Source organism: Biomphalaria glabrata, chromosome 8 (genome assembly GCF_947242115.1).
Source record: "Biomphalaria glabrata chromosome 8, xgBioGlab47.1, whole genome shotgun sequence".
NCBI classification, from domain to species: Eukaryota; Metazoa; Mollusca; class Gastropoda; family Planorbidae; genus Biomphalaria; species Biomphalaria glabrata.
Window position 1 is genome coordinate 23,469,633 of NC_074718.1, and position 20,726 is coordinate 23,490,358.

Consider the following 20,726-nt stretch of genomic DNA (forward strand, 5'->3'; position numbering starts at 1 on the left):
ATATTTATTATTGTTAGTCTAGATCTATTACAACTTGAATTGCATGACTGATCCAAACTAATTTATACAACACTTTATGTTAGCTTTTAAAAAAATATTTTCTTTCCTTTTGATACCTCATCCAGATCTTACTTTGTAACCCAACTGCTCTGAGTAAATCAATCGTTTGAGGCAGATGTCGCACTTGAAACCACTAAACTGTTTGTTTTCCTTGATTATGTAGGTGAATGTTGAGGTAACATAAATGAGTTCAAGCCTAGTTTGTAGCCTAGTTTCAATCAATAAAGTTTTCTTTCATTCCTTGTGTGTACACGTGTACTTTCATTTCCTTCTGGCCTCGTTTCAGTTGGACACTAACATTCATTTAGTCTTTTGAGTCAGCAGTAAAGCTCAGTAGCGAAAAGCTGTCTAGAAGAAGACCAGACCACAGCACTCAGTTGAAACTAGATTCTTATACTTTTATCTGCACTGATATTTCGTAAGTAGTAATCATTACCATGTAAGATGTGTCAGAAAGTCAACACGTGTGTTTTGTTGTTTACAAAGAATTGTTTGGAAAGTTATGTTTACTTTGTACTCCGCTTTCCTCAACGTCATATACCTAGGCAGGCGGATTTTTTAAAAAGTTTAATTTGTATCCTATGCTGTCCTCATGCTTTAGAAAAATTAACAAAGAAACTCGGATTCGGCCCGATCTCTTAACAATCATTTTTGGGGGCAATTATAGAAACAAAAGTTATAATTTATCTCCTGTATGTACATTTAATGTAAAGAAATGAAATATACGACGGTATTAATATGTGACTATCCAGTGAACTAACTACAGTAATAGCAATATGTGACTATCTAGTGAACTAACTACAGTAATAGCAATATGTGACTATCTAGTGAACTAACTACAGTAATAGCAATATGTGACTATCCAGTGAACTAACTACAGTAATAGCAATATGTGACTATCCAGTGAACTAACTACAGTATTAGCAATATGTGACTATCTAGTGAACTAACTACAGTAATAGCAATATGTAACTATCTAGTGAACTAACTACAGTAATAGCAATATGTGACTATCCAGTGAACTAACTACAGTAATAGCAATATGGGACTATCCAGTGAACTAACTACAGTAATAGCAATATGGGACTATCCAGTGAACTAACTACAGTAATAGCAATATGTGACTATCCAGTGAACTAACTACAGTAATAGCAATATGTGACTATCCAGTGAACTAACTACAGTAATAGCAATATGTGACTATCCAGTGAACTAACTACAGTATTAGCAATATGTGACTATCTAGTGAACTAACTACAGTAAAAGCAATATGTGACTATCTAGTGAACTAACTACAGTAATAGCAATATGTGACTATCCAGTGAACTAACTACAGTAATAGCAATATGGGACTATCCAGTGAACTAACTACAGTAATAGCAATATGGGACTATCCTGTGAACTAACTACAGTAATAGCAATATGGGACTATCCAGTGAACTAACTACAGTAATAGCAATATGTGACTATCCAGTGAACTAACTACAGTAATAGCAATATGTGACTATCTAGTGAACTAACTACAGTAATAGCAATATGTGACTATCCAGTGAACTAACTACAGTAATAGCAATATGGGACTATCCAGTGAACTAACTACAGTAATAGCAATATGGGACTATCCAGTGAACTAACTACAGTAATAGCAATATGGGACTATCCAGTGAACTAACTACAGTAATAGCAATATGTGACTATCCAGTGAACTAACTACAGTAATAGCAATATGTGACTATCCAGTGAACTAACTACAGTAATAGCAATATGGGACTATCCAGTGAACTAACTACAGTAATAGTGTTGATGGTCTATTTTGTTGATGAGTCTATCTATGTTACTGGTGCATGCGAGTCCATATGACACAACAACAGAATGAATCAAGAATATACTTAATAACGCAGGCTGATAACTTCAACAATTTAATAAACAATAAAAAGGGCACAGTCCTCTGTCGTCGCTAGCCTAGCGTCGTCCTCTTAGGCGTCTTGTCCGTTATTCTTCTTGTTCATCAACCTACTCTGTTCTTACTCTTCACATTACTTAGGAAAAACCCGATTCACATCAACTTCTACGCATCTTGTGTCATTACATATTTCCTCCCCCCTTTATCAAAAAAAAAATTTTGTCAATTTTTTTTTTTCAGTCTAAAACACTATCCCTACTGTCATGTCTGTACAATATATATGGCCAAAATTTTGGGGAAAGACAAAACAAACATATATCTTGATCTTGATGGACATCATCATGTTTCCCATCTTCATCAGTTCCCTGGTGAAATTGTCCATGTTCCTATGTCACAAAGTTCACACTGTAGTTGAATGTTGACACCAAGAAAACAATACAGTTCCAATACAGTTATTAGTAAGAAAATATCTGGTATGCGGTGTTCTAATCATCACTCATTGACGATAAAATAGTATAGTACAGTGTAATAGTTTCACCAACCAATAGTACTAAGTCCATCAAGACATGTATACAGTCCCCATACGACGATGCCTTTGTCGATTCCACAGACATAAAACAGTTTTTCAGAGTAAATACACATGTATATAGTCCACATACGAAGATGCCTTTGCTGACTCCATAGGCATAAAACAGAGTTTTTCAGAGTAAATACTGTTATTGGCTATATGTACGTTGGTGGTTGCCTCATATCACACCAAACCCCTCCTGTCAGACAAAATGTAATATTTGTGTCAAAACAACTTTCCAAATTATTCTACCTAACTTTTTTGTTGGGTACCAATAAGTATATTTTCTCTCCACTTACCATTTCCAAACTGACCTAGCCTTTTACTAATGGATGATAATGATTATATAAAAAAATAATGACTGTAGATGATCATACTTACTTTAATTTACACCTTTGACTTCAATTATTGAAATTTTATAATTATCTCCCTTGATTTAATAAAATTCCCAATTTATATTTTACTGAGTTATCTTCCTTTAAAGGAAATAAAATATATATAGTCCATATATAAACAACTTATTCATACCCATTGACTAGAACATATACATATATATACATGCATAAACAAATCAAAATGAATAATCATTATTTACAACAGTTTATCTCACTGTAACTCTTGACAACATGTCAGCTACAATATTAATTTCTCCCCTAATAGCCTCCAATTGAAAATTATATTCTTGTAAAATTAGAAACCACCTGTATAATCTACCATTTTTAATACTTTTTTCTTGCATAAACTTAAGAGGCCTGTGATCAGATAACAATATGAATTTGTTTCCCAGTAAATAGCTTTCCAACTTAGTTACAACCCAAACAACAGCTAAAGCCTCCTTCTCTATGACACTGTATCTCTTCTCAGTATCAGATAATTTCCTACTTACATAAATTATTGGGTGTAATTTATCATACTGTTGCATCAAACAACCTCCTATAGCACTACCAGAAGCATCAGTAGTGACATAGAATATTTTAGAAACATCCGGTAATCTCAATATCAAATTTGTAGAAAAAATATGCTTAACTTTCTCTATAGCTTCTACACACTTTCTATTACAAGTCACTTTTCTAGGCTGTCCTTTCTTTAATAACTGGTTTAATGGATCAACTATCTCTGCTAAATTTGGTATGTATTTTCTATAATAGTTTATCATCCCTAGTATTGATTTAATCTGTTTTTGTGTTGTTGGTATTTCTATTTCTAATATCTTCTTTACATTATCTTCAATGGGACTGATAGTATTATTTTTAACTCTATGTCCTAAAAATGTGATTTCTTCTAAGCCTATCTCTACCTTTTCTGCTTGAACTGTTAGACCATTTTGTTTAATTAACTCAAAAATCTCCCTAATTCCTTTTAAATGTTCTTTCCAATCCTCATGAAAAATGCATATATCATCTAAGTAACAGATTACATTTTTTCTATGACCTATAACCGACATCATCATCCTATTAAAGGTAGCTGGAGCATTTATAAGCCCAAAGCTCATAAAGTTCCATTGGAATATTCCATAAGGAGTGATAAATGCAGTATAAGGTTTAGCTCTATTGGTTAAAGGAATTTGCCAATATCCTTTTGTCAGATCCAATTTTGTAAATACTTTAGCATTGGACAATTTGTGTAATATGTCATCAATGTTAGGCATAGGGTAAGGATCAAATTCAGTTATTTTATTTAACTGTCTATAATCTATGCATAACCTTATATCCCCATTCTTTTTCTTTGCTATAACTATTGGTGAAGCATAAGCTGAATTGGATGGTTCTATTATTCCTAGTTTTAATAAGTTGTCTATTTCATCTTTAACTTTTCCCTGTAAGTGTAATGGAATCCTATAAGGCTTCATGAAAATAGGTTTGTCACTAGTTAACTTTATGTCATGCTTTATGATATTTGTTTTTCCTGGCAAACTGGAAAAAATTTCTTTAAAATCACTGATTACATTTATTATGTCTTTTGTTTTTTCTGGAGATAAATTTTCTAAATTCAGTTTTTCCCATGTTTGGTTATCTTTAGTTTCTAGTATAGGAATATTTTTAATATCATTTTCATTAGTTTCCTCATTGATTAAAACAATTAAACATTCATCTACTTGATTTTCATTTTCCACAGTTTCTGTATCTAACTTTTGAGTTTGATTTTCATTGTTTACTTCTGTATCCAAATTTTGAAATTGATTTTCATTTCTCTCATTGTATAACTTCAAATTATTTATATGATATGTTTTTATTTTTCCATTCATATTAATCTTATAGTTTACTTCACTTGTTTTATTTGTAACAACAAATGGACCCTTCCACTGTTTTCCTAATTTGTTTTTTAAGTCAATTACCAAAAGTAATACCTTGTCTCCTACCTCCAATGTTCTTAATTTTCTTTTTTCATTTAAGTTCTCATGTACTGTTTCTTTATATTTCATGTTATTCTCAAAAGCTTCCGCCCATATTTGTTTTAAATCTAAAGCTGTTTCATTGTCATTTTCCTTTTCTATTTTATTTAAGATCAAACTTTCTTTAAAAATTTGTATTTCATCCCTAGGTTTCCTTCCATGTACTAACTCATATGGTGAAAATTGAGTTGCCTCATGAATATTATTTCTAATAGAAAATAGAACAAAATTAATATATTGATCCCAGTTTTTCTGATTATTTTCTACAATTTTAGCTAAGGATCTTTTTATAACACCGTTAAGGCGTTCACAAAGCCCGTTGGCTTCCGGGTGGAATGGCGATGATTTAATGTGTTCTATACCATATTTTAATATCCATCTTTTAAATAACTCAGATGTAAACATAGAAGCATTGTCTGATAGTAATGTTTTTGGTATCCCATGTCTGACTATGAACTTTTGATCTAAAGCATTAATAATATTTTCTGTGTCTATATTGGATAATACCACTGCTTCAGGATATCTACTGAACATGTCTACTATTGTCAATATGTACTTATTATTATGTTCTGTTTTAGTTAAAGGTCCTATGATGTCTATTGCTATTTTTTGAAATGGTTTATTTGGTTCATCCATTGACTGTAATGGAGCTTTACCTAATTTACCCTTAAGTCCCCTTCTTTGACACATATCACATGATCTTATGTATTTTGATATGGTTCCTTTCATTTTAGGCCAAAATACTTGAGTTGCTAAATTTCTAAAACATTTCTTTATACCTCTATGTCCACTTAAATTACTGTCATGTGACAAAATCATGACATCCTTCCAATACTTTTGTGGTAAGACTAATTGTTTTATTTCTCTATCATTTATTTTTGTTTTCCTAAATAGTATTCCTTCTTCTATGACATATTTCTCCATTGGGTTATTATTTCTCCTGTCACTAATTCTGTCATATGTTTTCCCAATGATGTTATCTTGTTTTTGTTCTTGAGCCAATTTGTTTATTCCTTTCAATTCTTCTGTTTTCATTTCTTCAGTTCCATCTTTCTGTTTTTCTGCTTGCGTTTCGTCTTGTTTTTGACCTTGTATTTCAACTTCTTTCTCTTTATCTTCTTCACCATTAACTATTTCATCATTCATATCAATAAGTTCCTGAGTTTCTTGTTTTGGCTTGTTCTTAGATCTGGTTATTACCATATTACTAATGTAATTTTCTGTTTCAGTATTCCTATTCTGCTGTAACCTTTCATATTTCTTTTCCCATGCTTCAATTTCCTGTCTTGAACATTCCTTCAAACCTGTTAAGTTTCCAATTAACATATCATGTCTCATGTTAGGCATGGCTACTCCCTCACAATGGCCAGTGTAAAAAGGTGTCTCAATAAACACTTTAAATACTTTAAATTCCTTTATACTGCCATCTGCTAACTCCACTTTCCTTGTATATCCCCTATAATATTGCGCCTCAATGAGATCAGCCCGAACCACGAGTGTGTTACAGCCACTATCTCGGATTGCCTTTATTGGAACATTGTTAATAAAAGCTGGGTAGAAAGCAAAATTGTTTTTATTTTCCCTAACAAAAAACACTCTGTCAGAATCTCTATTTTTATATTCCCTGCTTTTACTCCTATTGTATGTGTTATTATTGTAATTGTTGTTGTAATTGCTGTACCTATTCCTACTGTCTGCTCTGTAATTATTTCTACTATCTGTCCTATTGTAATTATGTGTACTACTTGATCTATTATAATTATTCCTACTGTTTGACCTGTTTTGTGTTCCCCTGCATCTCATAGCCATATGTCCTTTTTTCCCACATCTATAACATGTAACATCCCTGTTGTTTGACCTATCTCTACTATTGCTATATCTAAAATGTTGGCTATCCCTACTTCTATTTCTACTTCTTTCATTGTTTTCCTGTGTATATCCCACGAGATCAATATTCTTTTTATCTTTACATGAAAAAAGGTTGTTGGGATAGGCATTTTTATATGTTCTTATTATCTCAGTAACATCATCCAAAACTTTGGGATTCCTTTCTTTGATAAATGATTGTAATTGCGGGTCACACTTAGCTACAAAATTATCAAGTAATATAAAATTTTTTAATCCCTCAAAGGTACTGTCAATCTTCTCAAATCCCAGCCATTTATTAAAATAGTCTTTTTCCAAATTTATAGTGGTTTGTGGTTCTATCTGATTGGAAGGTGTGTTTTCAAAATATTTTTTTCTGAATGTGCTGGCATTGTGTCCATATGCATTCAGCAATTCCTTTTTTAAAATTTGGTAGCTATTTTGTACAGTATGATTATGGTTTTGACAAATTGTAAGAGCTTGCCCTTGTACAAAGTCTAACAAAATTTGAGACCACTCTTCCTCCCTTATATTGCAATTAACCATTTTAATTTCATATCTCTTTAGGTAGTCTGAAATACAATCTCTAGCCTCCTGAAAGGGTTGTAGTTTTTTCCTCAACCAATGGTTGTTATCACTTGAAATATTAGTGTTGTTTGTGTGATTATTACAATTATTGGTTTCAATGTGATTGTCTGGGGCATTGGTAGTATTAGTATTAGATCTATCATTAGTATTATTGCTATTAACTTTTTGTTTATTTTGTTCAGCTTCAATTCTCAATTTCTCAAGATCATATTGTAATTTCCTATCTGCTTCTTCTTTTATTAATTGTGCATCTAGTTTATTCTTTTCCATTTCTATCTTATCTATTCTATCTCTCTCTATTGTCACCATTTGCTGTACATAGCTAGTTAGGTCCTTTCCTTTAAGTTCTAGCTGTTTAGCCTCAGCAATAATTTGCTGGCGAAAAGTCTCCATATAATCAAAGTTTGGAGCTGTTGCCATTATGCTTATTTTATTTTAAACAATGTCTCGATATAGTTTTGATATGGCCTCCCTATTGGCCTAAATATCCCAATTTAGTTTTCACAAAAACTCACTTTCAAATACTTCTTGTAATATATATATATTTAAATACCTTTGCTCAATGTTATATTAACAAATATTACCTCAGTGGACTTACTCACAGCCACAATACTTGAATACAACTCAAAATTTTATATCACCTTAATTCAGTGGACTTACTTTAGGCCACATAAACAAATATCAATACCTCAATACTTAATTCAATGGACTTACTTCTTGCCAATAAATACCCCTAGGACTATTCTAGTCACTAGTCTAGATTCAATACAACTTCAATACAACTTCAAATAGATAAATCAATATTATACCTCCAACAGTAAATCACAATCCAGTGATACTGACAAAAAATTTTATTCTGACCAATTAGACTGTGTTTAAACACATCTATAAAATAATGTCAACCGATTAATCGGGACAAAAAGATCTATATATAAATAATTACTCCTTAGACTCAATTGTCCTCAGGATAAAATAGATCTAAGGCTCTCATAGGTATAACAATTTAGTTAATACCTGGAAACAATCTAGAATTTATAATCTAGATTAAACGTGGCTTACCTTATCTACTTAAGATAAAATTACTAATATATAATAAGAATAGTGTAAAATAAACGTAATAAGACACAAAAAAAATAAATCTATTCTAATGAGATGAGACTTTTTAGAGGAAGTATACACTGAAAGAGACAAATAAAGATAACTTCACTTGACTTCTAAAAAAAAATAAAATGTACGTGGATACGAACAAAACAAGACAATCTAAACAATCATCGAGACTTTATTAAATGGAGCAGGTCCACTTTCTAATGTGTCCTATAATGACGCCCTTATCAGGCAACCTGCTCTTAACAAAGATCTACTGTCCCTAATAGACTTAATTTAATAATAATGGAGAGAAAAAATAAACTTATCTTTAGTTAGATCCCCTTTGTTCAGTCCACGGAGCTACAACGGTCAGTTCCACACAAGTTCCCCACTGTCTTAGTCTTAGGCAAGGCAAGGTGTGCTCCCACAAAGGCTATTCGACAGGCAGTACTGAGTTAGGCCAATCTCTCCTGGTGCTGCCACAGTATGGTACGGTTCTCAGATAAAGTCCTCTGGTCAGGTTCCAAGGTTCCGGTTCCACTTGATGATCTGTTGGTGCTGGCTTCTGTCTTCAGGTCAGGAACATAAGTCAATACTGAGACAAGCTGGTGGTGCTGTCTCAAGAGAGGTAAAAAAAATGACTAAGTCCAACTCTCTCTTTTGATGAATATAAATTAGTCAACTTTACAAGTTGAATAGATGGTCACGCAGTGTGGTAGTAGGGTATACCATCACTCGTGTGTAGATTAGATTGTAAGCTCAGCAACACTGCAACAGTCAATTAATAGCTTGAAAAACAAACCTGACAAGGTGACTCCAACGATCAGCTTGTAGATACTAGATATGTAGACTCAGGTGACTTCCCGTACTCACAATAAACAGATAAACCTGACAAAATGAGGTATCTTCACTCTTGAGGTATATAGGTAGAGGTATACTGACGACGGACTGCCCTAAATCACTTACACGGACGAAATAGTTCTGGGTTCAGACACAATAGATATAGATCTAGTCAATATAGATCCAAGTTCAATCTAAAAATATCCAACATGGCTGACAAAGCTAGACGCTGGTAACGGTTTCGAATTTTCTCTAATAGAAAGTCTAGATCCACTGGAACAAAGATGCCAAAATCCAGCTGCAGTCCAGATAATTAGCACAGACGTAGGGTAGATCTAGTAGAAATAAACGAATGTTAATCCAGTACTTCTCCAGTGTACTTCGCCAAGTGTAGAATTGTAGATAGATATATCCAGAACACGAAGTTAACTAGATTGTAGATCAAAATGACGCCCTGGCCGTCGTGGGTCGCCACATCTGTTGATGGTCTATTTTGTTGATGAGTCTATCTATGTTACTGGTGCATGCGAGTCCATATGACACAACAACAGAATGAATCAAGAATATACTTAATAACGCAGGCTGATAACTTCAACAATTTAATAAACAATAAAAAGGGCACAGTCCTCTGTCGTCGCTAGCCTAGCGTCGTCCTCTTAGGCGTCTTGTCCGTTATTCTTCTTGTTCATCAACCTACTCTGTTCTTACTCTTCACATTACTTAGGAAAAACCCGATTCACATCAACTTCTACGCATCTTGTGTCATTACAATAGCAATATGGGAATATCTAGTGAACTAACCCGTTGTCGGTAAACGATTAGTCGTGTTCCCGAACGTTTCGGGTGAATAAATTGTAACTGAATGTCTGGTGAACAATTTGTCGGGTGAACGAATGGTCGTGAACGATTTGTCGGTGAACGAAACGTTATTCAACGATTTGTCGTGGGTACCCCAGACGAGTCAAGGATGCCATTTTGTAAAGACATGTTTTCCATAGTGTAAAGACATGTTGTAGTAGTGAGTTACATTTTGTAGAAAATACCATTTTATATTATGACTAAATGCTACTACATTCATTTCATCTCAACTTGAGTTTGTCTATGTTGCAATAATAATTATATTTAGTTTTCTTCACAAAAAAAGTTATTCGAGTTATTTCAAGATATAATACGCCTACAGTGTTTTAGTTACCTACCAGCAGTTTGGTGCTACAAGTCAACGACCGTCAACAACACACGAATAACACCAAACAGCCCTCAACATGTAGGAACTTTTCCTGCATATGGTTGTCATAAGATGTCATCTTTCTGTCCTGCAAATGATTTCCTACTGCTAAACTGCTCAAACAACTGAACATTGTTTTCATTCATATCACATCCAAGGACTAAGATGATGTATCGATGGATAGAGATCGATTGAAGTAAATAACAGACTAAAAGGCGGACATCTTAGTCCACTCAGTATAATGCCAGTTGTCAACAAAACCCCAAAAAGAAAAAAAAACTTAAAAGAACTACTTATCTTTTGCATGGTAAACACAGACTAAAAACTCAAAAAATTCCTAGGTTTTATAATTAATGAAAAGTTACCATAATGACGAAATTATTATTTTTTAAATGAAAGAGATATTTAGTCTTCATTCTAAGACATTTTACAGATTGCAACACTATTTAATGTTGGTTAGAACACTATTAAAATATGCCATTTCTGTTTGTACTTCTTAACACAGACAAAAAAAAATGAGGCCATGGGATTTTTAACAAACAAATATTCACATTTGACTAGAGTAATAGCTTTAGTAAAATTAGTCAATTTAGAGATACTTTAGGACAGCATAAGAAGAAGTAAAGTAACATAATACATTCAATATTGAATCATAACTTACAAATAAATTTGAAAAAATAATAGTATACTCATTAAGAAACAAAGATAAAGGCACATTTCGTATCCCATATGCTAGGACAAAATCTTACAAGTGCTCTTTCTTGCCAAGTGCCACTAGAGCATTGAATAGATCGCCTGAATCAGAAATAACAAAGAATTTAGCAGTTTAAGTCTTTAATTAACATGCACCTCTAGATTAACACATGAGCACATATAGGACGTCATTATCTTCACTTTTGAAGGAACGTCTTTAATTTATAAGATATGGTAAGATACAATGCCTAGTAAATATCCTTTAGCTGGACGTCTGGTACCTCTAAGCATACTGTAGATAACTTTTTTATATTACATATTTTTTTTAAATACAATATACTATCTGAAAAATAAGTAGATTTTAAAGGAGCATGCCTTGCCTATTTTGCTTTTGGCTTTAACTAGCAACTAAGTAATCTCTAATTATAACAACTCATACCGAAACATTAGACGAAACCGATGACAGAGTGATCACTTTATCTTTTGTAGTAATGGGGAAAAAATGTTGCTATTTATAGGTACTATATACACTATAAAAGAAAAAAGGGGAATTTCCGAATTTTCAAAGCGTTAGTAAATGAATGCTGTATGTTATTTTTAGAGCCTATCTCAATCGAACATTTTCCTCTGTATATATAACAGAAACAAAACTTGAGATGTCCAAAGAAATACAAATCTGAAGCGAATTACAAAGTTAATTGGAACTAAGTCTCAACAAAATGGAACAATGCTGGCTAATTGTACTTGTGCTCTCTGTACTATTATCAGTAGTAGGGTTGACGTTGCTAGGCTTACTGATACAGAAAATCGTGAGTATAAATAGTTAATGTTAATATAAAATCACACTCTGTGAGCAAGAAAATATCAATTCATTAATGTCCAACATTTGAAGACCAAACATTAAAATCTTATTCATTGAGTAGTATGAGTCAATGTTACCTTATCTATACACATAATAGAGCAATTACAAGAGCTGTGTAGTATTATAGTTGTTGTTTTTATTTAGATAAACTATAGGAGGATGTTGTTTTTTATACCCAGCGATTTTTTGTTTAAATTTGTAATTCAATTAGGGTTAGTTTTAAAAAAGTCCATATGTGTGTTGTTATGTTAGTATTAATGTCTAGCCCACACTGGCTCACAGAGTGTGTGATATTATGTTAGTATTAATGTCTAGCCCACACTGGCTCACAGAGTGTATGATGTTATGTTAGTATTAATGTCTAGCCCACACTGGCCTACAGAGTGTGTGATGTTATGTTAGTATTAATGTCTAGCCCACAGAGTGTGTGATGTTATGTAAGTATTAATGTCTAGCACACAGAGTGTGTGATGTTATGTTAGTATTAATGTCTAGCCCACACTGGCTCACGGAGTGTGTGTTGTTATGTTAGTATTAATGTCTAGCCCACAGAGTGTGTGATGTTATGTGATGTTATGTCTAGCCCACAGAGTGTGTGATGTTATGTTAGTATTAATGTCTAGCACACAGAGTGTGTGTTGTTATGTTAGTATTAATGTCTAGCACACAGAGTGTGTGATGTTATGTTAGTATTAATGTCTAGTACACAGAGTGTGTGTTGTTATGTTAGTATTAATGTCTAGCACACAGAGTGTGTGATGTTATGTTAGTATTAATGTCTAGCCCACAGAGTGTGTGATGTTATGTTAGTATTAATGTCTAGCACACAGAGTGTGTGATGTTATGTTAGTATTAATGTCTAGCACACAGAGTGTGTGTTGTTATGTTAGTATTAATGTCTAGCACACAGAGTGTGTGATGTTATGTTAGTATTAATGTCTAGCCCACAGAGTGTGTGATGTTATGTTAGTATTAATGTCTAGCCCACACTGGCTCACAGAGTGTGTGTTGTTATGTTAGTATTAATGTCTAGCCCACAGAGTGTGTGATGTTATGTTAGTATTAATGTCTAGCCCACACTGGCTCACAGAGTGTGTGATGTTATGTTAGTATTAATGTCTAGCCCACAGAGTGTGTGATGTTATGTTAGTATTAATGTCTAGCCCACACTGGCTCACAGAGTGTGTGTTGTTATGTTAGTATTAATGTCTAGCCCACAGAGTGTGTGATGTTATGTTAGTATTAATGTCTAGCACACAGAGTGTGTGATGTTATGTTAGTATTAATGTCTAGCCCACAGAGTGTGTGTTGTTATGTTAGTATTAATGTCTAGCCCACAGAGTGTGTGATGTTATGTTAGTATTAATGTCTAGCCCACACTGGCTCACAGAGTGTGTGATGTTATGTTAGTATTAATGTCTAGCCCACACTGGCTCACAGAGTGTGTGATGTTATGTTAGTATTAATGTCTAGCCCACACTGGCTCACAGAGTGTGTGTTGTTATGTTAGTATTAATGTCTAGCCCACAGAGTGTGTGTTGTTATGTTAGTATTAATGTCTAGCCCACAGAGTGTGTGATGTTATGTTAGTATTAATGTCTAGCCCACACTGGCTCACAGAGTGTGTGATGTTATGTTAGTATTAATGTCTAGCCCACACTGGCTCACAGAGTGTGTGTTGTTATGTTAGTATTAATGTCTAGCCCACAGAGTGTGTGATGTTATGTTAGTATTAATGTCTAGCCCACACTGGCTCACAGAGTGTGTGATGTTATGTTAGTATTAATGTCTAGCCCACAGAGTGTGTGATGTTATGTTAGTATTAATGTCTAGCACACAGAGTGTATGATGTTATGTTAGTATTAATGTCTAGCCCACAGAGTGTGTGTTGTTATGTTAGTATTAATGTCTAGCCCACAGAGTGTGTGATGTTATGTTAGTATTAATGTCTAGCACACAGAGTGTATGATGTTATGTTAGTATTAATGTCTAGCCCACAGAGTGTGTGTTGTTATGTTAGTATTAATGTCTAGCCCACAGAGTGTGTGATGTTATGTTAGTATTAATGTCTAGCACACAGAGTGTGTGATGTTATGTTAGTATTAATGTCTAGCCCACAGAGTGTGTGTTGTTATGTTAGTATTAATGTCTAGCCCACAGAGTGTGTGATGTTATGTTAGTATTAATGTCTAGCCCACACTGGCTCACAGAGTGTGTGATGTTATGTTAGTATTAATGTTTTACATCCAGTCACATCTAGTTACAGTTAAAACTCTTCATACTGAGCTTCGTTGGGCGCAAATGCGTAAGGCTAATTTGAACTTATGGACCTTGCTTCAGAAATGAGAATACTTACTACCTAGCCCAGAGTTATCAAACCTTGGGCAGAGCAGCGTTAGTTGACAGTGAGCAGGGTTCGAACTGTGCCCCATCGATACGTTTCAAATCGCATACCACATTTCAAAGTTCTCTACACAACGAGTTATGGCTAAAACTAGATTTGACTGTTAGTTGCTAATATTAACGCATGTATCTGGATTAAGCTAGTATTTTTAACGAAACAATAATTTAATACAATCTAGCAGTCCTTGTTTTAATAATAATTTTATGAAATTGTATTTAATATATTATTTGTTATATTTAAATTTTTAATACATTTTGTTGTCCTATTTTATAGAGAAAGTGCTGTCGCAGAGAAGACAAGGTATATAGTGACAGTGTGTATACATTGACAAAACAATTACCTTAAATATATATTAAAATAGTAATTAAATAGTAATTAAATAGTAGTCAGGCAAACATTATTTAGAATTTTGTATTTAAATACTTGAATACTATATGATACAAATGAGCAATGTTTCTATCTATGTTCTAGCCTTATGGGCTCAAGAAACACCAAACTGGAGACTACTCTCTACTTGAAATTCTTGATGAGGACGATGCCGTAGATGGTGGTCAAGCGGCCCAGCGTAGGCCAACACTTGACCTTCATGGTAAAACAAGACAGGAGGCGCTACAGGCGGTGGATCAGTTCATCCTGTCCAACCAAAACAGTGAGTGGAAATGTATTGCCTTTGATTGGACTGATTGCGTTCGTTTGTTAATATGTATGTGTATGGAAGACATTGTCTCTCGCTATCTAAAAGATGATTCTCTAGTCATACGGAGGTTGCTGCTGTTGGTAGCTCAAACCACAAACTGTGTACTTACTTCAGCCAGTCTTGTAGAACAACGTTTGGAACTCAATGTCTACAACGCTAAACTCTTAGGGTTAAAACCTCTATCCTTAAAAGTGCAGCTTGTTTTGTGTGTTAGTTTACTTCAACATTTTTTTTTGTATTTCTTTCGCTTCATTTGCTGGCAAATCAAATCATTCAATACAATTCATCTGATATAAACAAATCTTAAGTTATATTTATTGCGAAGTATCAATTCTAAGATCCAGTACTTGAGAAAAATATTATTATAATGTGTACCTTTAAAAAAAACGAATGCTAGAAATTGATGCTACCTTAGAAACATTTGGATGGGGGGAAATATTTATTAAGGTGTCTAGGAAATAAAAAACTATTATCTTCTTGTAAATTTTTTTTCTATATATCCATATTTATATTTATTATCTTTACAGGTTATCATAAAAATAAGACTAGTAGCAGACTTGTAAATATCATCACTGGTAGAGGCCTGCACAGTGTTAACAATTTTCCTGTTTTAAAGATGGAGACCCAAAAATACCTGGAGAAAAAGGGATTAAAGTTAGTACAAAGATAGGTTTTCAAATCAGGTTTTTAAGTTTTCATATTTTCAAATTAGGTTTTCAAATTTTCAAATTAGGTTTTCAAATTAGGTTTTCAAATTTTCAAATTAGGTTTTCAAATTAGGTTTTCAAATTTTCAAATTAGGTTTTCAATACTCAGTTTAAGTCGATCTTTCACAAAATTGTGTAAATTTGTGAAAATCCTAGGAACAAATGTGGCTACCTGAAACTTGGGAGTAACTGAAGTGTTGTATTTCAGGGGCATAGCCTAACGTTAAAAGAGAGAGTTCGCTGAGAGAGGCCATTGTGACATTATTTTCGCTTATAATGCCGTCCAAAGAGTTTCACGTGTTTGGTGACTCGAATGATATATGTGTTCATTAAAGTGTTTATAGTCACTGCTACTGAGAACTATAATATACTTAATGTTAGAGGTTTTCATGCTAAAGTTTATTTACAGTGGTCTTCTTTTTAAAATATTTCTTATGATTCGGTGTTTAATTTGATTCTACAGTGCTTAAAAACAACACAAAAATTAATCCGTAGTTTTCACAATGTACACCGGAGACACCACTAAGCTTCCTACTTATGACTTAGCCTCCACCATGGTTGTTATAAAGTTAATGATTTACAGAGATGTTTCTGTTGCTATAAGTAACTGAAGTGGTTTAATCCTAGTCTACACAGTTCTTTGTTTCTTTTCCTCTTCAGCTATTCTATAAACAGTAAAGGAGGTCAACTAACTGTCGATCTAAAGAGCTGAGAGATAAAGGCAGCTCTGAGACATTAACGGCAAATAGAATCTCAAACGTTAAAGAATTAAATTGTCACTCTGAACAGCAAGATTCCTATTTACTGATATGAATTCAAGTGGTTACCTCATTGACTAACAAGTTCTCCTCGCTAAGTGGCTCATCTCTGAATCCTTTACGCTCAGTCACTGCCAAGCTAGCACAATATCTGATTGATGAGCCAAAAAAGAAGAAAAAGAAAATAACACATGTGTCTTTATGAATGGTTAATTACTTTTTGTTTATATATTTATCCGTTTTTACATTTTAAATTAATGTCCAAATGTATATTGTTTATGTTTTTATAAACAAATTATGCTTATTTTTAATTTGATTCTTTGATTTCTTTATTATAAAAAACAAAATATTTATAGAATATATTGTGTACAAATTAACTGTGATATTTACCAACACTGTAGAAATTATTATTTTATGTTGAGAAACAGTTTGAGAGACAATATTTACAACCTTCAAGCCATGCAGCGGCATCGGCTCCCAGGTTGTATGACATGTGCTCCGGGCTGTAGGGCCACAATGTCAATTTGATACCTGGTTCAATTCTTGTCGACTAGGATCTTGAGCCTTCCGGGAGGAGGTTTCGTCATTTCGAAGAAAATTCCGAAACTTGATAAAAAACAAAACAAATAAAACTCGTTTCTCCTGTATTATTTTGTAGAAGATCTTGTTACAGTGTAAGAAAGTGGAGATGTGCATAAATTATAATTCTTTCAAAGGTGGCATTGTTTGATGTTACAATTTTTAGTTTGATTTGAGATCATTAGTAATGAAACATCCCTTTACATGTATGTCTGCCCTGTAGTATGTGAACACTTTTATGATAGAGACAAAAAGTCATTACTCAGACAAACAAAATACATGTATTTAATAAAACAAAAAAAAACAAAAAAAAAACCCATAAAGTCATGTAATTATGTTTGCTAATAAATTTAACTACTATTAGAACTAGAACTGTTTGCTTTTGTGACTTCCATATAACAAGTATATTCCTTTTTAAATTGGAAATAATTATACATGACTATTTGTCCATTGCTTCTCTGGTGATGGCGGAAGACTAATTGTACCTTATTAACGTATTTTAAAATAAAAAATGGCTTTAGTACAACACTGGTATTGACTTGTTTTAATGTGCGCGACTCGATAAACTCATAGATTAATGTTGCTCGGTTTAAAATTTGAAGTAGTTCTGAAATAAATTTGAAAAAAAATATTAAAGAAAAAGAATGATTATTAAACTTTACTGCGCTACAATTAATGATAGAAAATTGACTGCTCTCCCCTGCAGTTATGATATACTGCTGGTAGTTATGTCGCACCGAGTTGTAATTTAAAAAAAATCAATATTTTTCTCCGAAAGCTTTAAGTTTGGTCGGAATATTGTATCTTGGTCATACTATAAGCAAACTTTAAACAAAAATCTACATTTTCATATGTTCATATATGCAAAATCTTCTAAAGAAGTTGTTACTAACAACCTCGTTGAACATGGGTTATTTTGTTAGTAGCGAAATCTTGGGAGAAATAATCTTCGACGTCAGATTTGGGATCTTATTTCCCCTTGCTTTTATTGGTATGATCACTAATACACTAACTCTTTTGGTCTTTTATAAACAAGGTTTTCAAGAAGGAACAACAATCACAATGACATCTATTGCATTATGGAATTGGTTGAAATGCGTTTGTGGACTGATGGCCAAGATGTACTTTATCATCAGCTTCGTCGATCAAGCGTTTGGTGTCACGTGGGACAACATTACATTTCCTTACATAGAGTACACCACAATATACGCCGGCTACGTGACTTTCTCCTTGGCAGCTTTTCTCTCAGTGGAAAGATTCTTGTGTGTCTGGAAACCTTTCACAGCCAAGTCTTTGTTAACGCCCACAACGATCTTTCTTTCCGTGGTCATCATTTCCATTGGCACATTCGGCGCCTACGTTGTGGTTTATTTTGCATACACCATCAAGTTTGAATATAGTCAGACTTTTAACACAACTGTGGCCATCTACGTCTTCAGTTACTTTTATTATCAGAAATCAGCGGTTTTCATGGTGTATTATCAAGTCCAAGCCATTCTAATTCCAGCCATTAGTTTTATCCTAATGTCTCTTTTCTCTCTTGCCACGGTTTATTACCTGAAGAAAAACTCGCAATATTTACATAAACAACCGTCTCTTAAAACCAAGGCACCAAGTCGAGAGAAACAAGTCTCGAAAGCTTTATTAGTTGTTGTTCTAGTGTACATCATAAATCTGTTCCCTAGATTTGTATTTTACATCGCGCAACTTGCTGAGCCCGAGTTTTACATGCTTCGTAAGTACAACGATGAATTTACAACAGCAGCTGTGTTTATATTTATAATTGACTTAATCAACGCATGCAGTCACTTGTTCATATTTGCAGCTTTTAGTTCAACCTTCAGAGAGCATGTTATGAGTTTGTTCTTATTGAAAACGTTTTAAAACCATCTAAATCAGTGGTGGGCAAACTTTTTTAAAAAGGATAAAATCAAGAAAGAAATGTTTAATTTTTTTTTAGTTGATGATAAAGTGGTTTGATAAGGATTGTCGTAATTTGGTACCTTTTTGGGACGCAGTTATACTTACGAATGAACTGTGGTGTGCATTTCTCAATCTATTTATGAGGCACAGTTGTCTAATTTTTTTGTTTAAAAAAAGATGCTCTCAAATAAATGAAGATGCAAAATATTCACATGAAATATTAAATTGGGATAGTATGATTTTGACAAGACCTTGTAAAGCTATATCAATGCAACATTCTAAAAACATTGTTTGCGATGATTATAAGATTGAAGTTCAATTAATTCAAACCTTAGTTTTGGATTGACAATTTCAAAGTCGATATAAAAAGGTCAAGCTGATATGCCTTTACAATTGCTTTAACTTTTTAAAATCTTCTGGTTACAATTTTTCGTTAAGTTATCTACGTATTGCCTGGCATGTCTTCCTGAAAAAAACTTTATGAAACGATATATTTTTTACATAGCTTATATAAACTTACTCTGTCTGTCCGTCTGTCTGGTAGAAACACGTCATTTCTCGAACATCCAACCTCGGATCAAGTTGAAAATTGGCACAATTATTCATTGGCATAGACAAGACAAGAATTTAAAAACATTAACAAATTAATCGATTTATTTCTGGTATTTAATTATTTTGTTTCAAACCAACGAGGGAATTAATCTTTCAGTATGTCGGTGTTCAAAGGTATGGCTAAATATGTAGGGTTTGGCCCCCCTTAGATGATGTACTCGTTATTGCTACCACACCCCATTCTCCGAGGAAGTGGAAAAAATTAGTTATTGTACATACAAACATGAATCAATTTAAAAACTAACCAATTTGTCAATCAAATATTCGTAACTACTTATTAATGAATTTTAGAAATAACTTCTACATTATTGAGAGATTGAGTTGTAAGTGCTGAGTTCCTGCTCTGAAATTAGCTTTGCTTTGTTTCTTTTTTTTAATATTGTTTCTTAAGATGTAGTTAATTGATGTTACATCAAATCCTACTGTAACATTTTTACATTGTTAGTTTGTTATTTCAAATTATTAAATTATATATCGGTAGGATTGAACCTTTAATTGGGGTGAAGTTGGTCCTAGGGCCATAGTTTTCCCCTCACTGCTTTAGATATTTAAAAAATATATTTACTCGTTCTACAACTCCTCAGTTTTATTTAAGCTTAAAAATAAAGATTGAATATGTTAATTTAATCTTTAAAAAGCTGGGTTTAGCATTTAATAATAAAGTACATGAACCCTACGATCTTTTTAGTTTCTGGCTTATTCCAATTTAGTCATTGGGTTTCTATTAAAATTATTTTAGTGAAGTAGTTTCCTATTACACTGATTCATACCATTTGTAATACACAAATATACAAAAGACTGCCTGTTTGAGTGGTATGCGCTCTGCTTGTCATTTTGATGGTCCTGGGTTGAAACCTTGACCGCTGCCATCCCTCGTCGTTCTTCTGGAGGTTTGGTTTAGGAAGCAATCATCAATATTGCTTTTCTAAATTGTACACTTGTGCCAAACAAATAATGAAACTC

General features: G+C 33.2%; 1 protein-coding gene across 2 annotated transcripts; it reads left to right on the forward strand.

Moving 5' to 3' along the window:
* Window positions 1-336: 336 nt before the first annotated feature.
* LOC106054570 (uncharacterized) lies at window positions 337-17,756 on the forward strand. 2 transcript variants are annotated; one of them, XM_013210492.2, is made up of 6 exons: window positions 337-478; window positions 11,864-12,030; window positions 14,761-14,787; window positions 14,959-15,136; window positions 15,712-15,838; window positions 16,552-17,756. In XM_013210492.2, the coding sequence occupies exons 2-6, from the start codon at window positions 11,941-11,943 to the stop codon at window positions 16,601-16,603; spliced, it is 474 nt and encodes a 157-aa protein (XP_013065946.2). In that variant the 5' UTR covers window positions 337-478; window positions 11,864-11,940; the 3' UTR covers window positions 16,604-17,756. The 2 variants fall into 2 exon arrangements, with proteins under 2 accessions (XP_013065946.2, XP_055893487.1); XM_056037512.1 differs by lacking the exon at window positions 337-478 and adding an exon at window positions 10,819-10,835.
* Window positions 17,757-20,726: the final 2,970 nt, after the last annotated feature.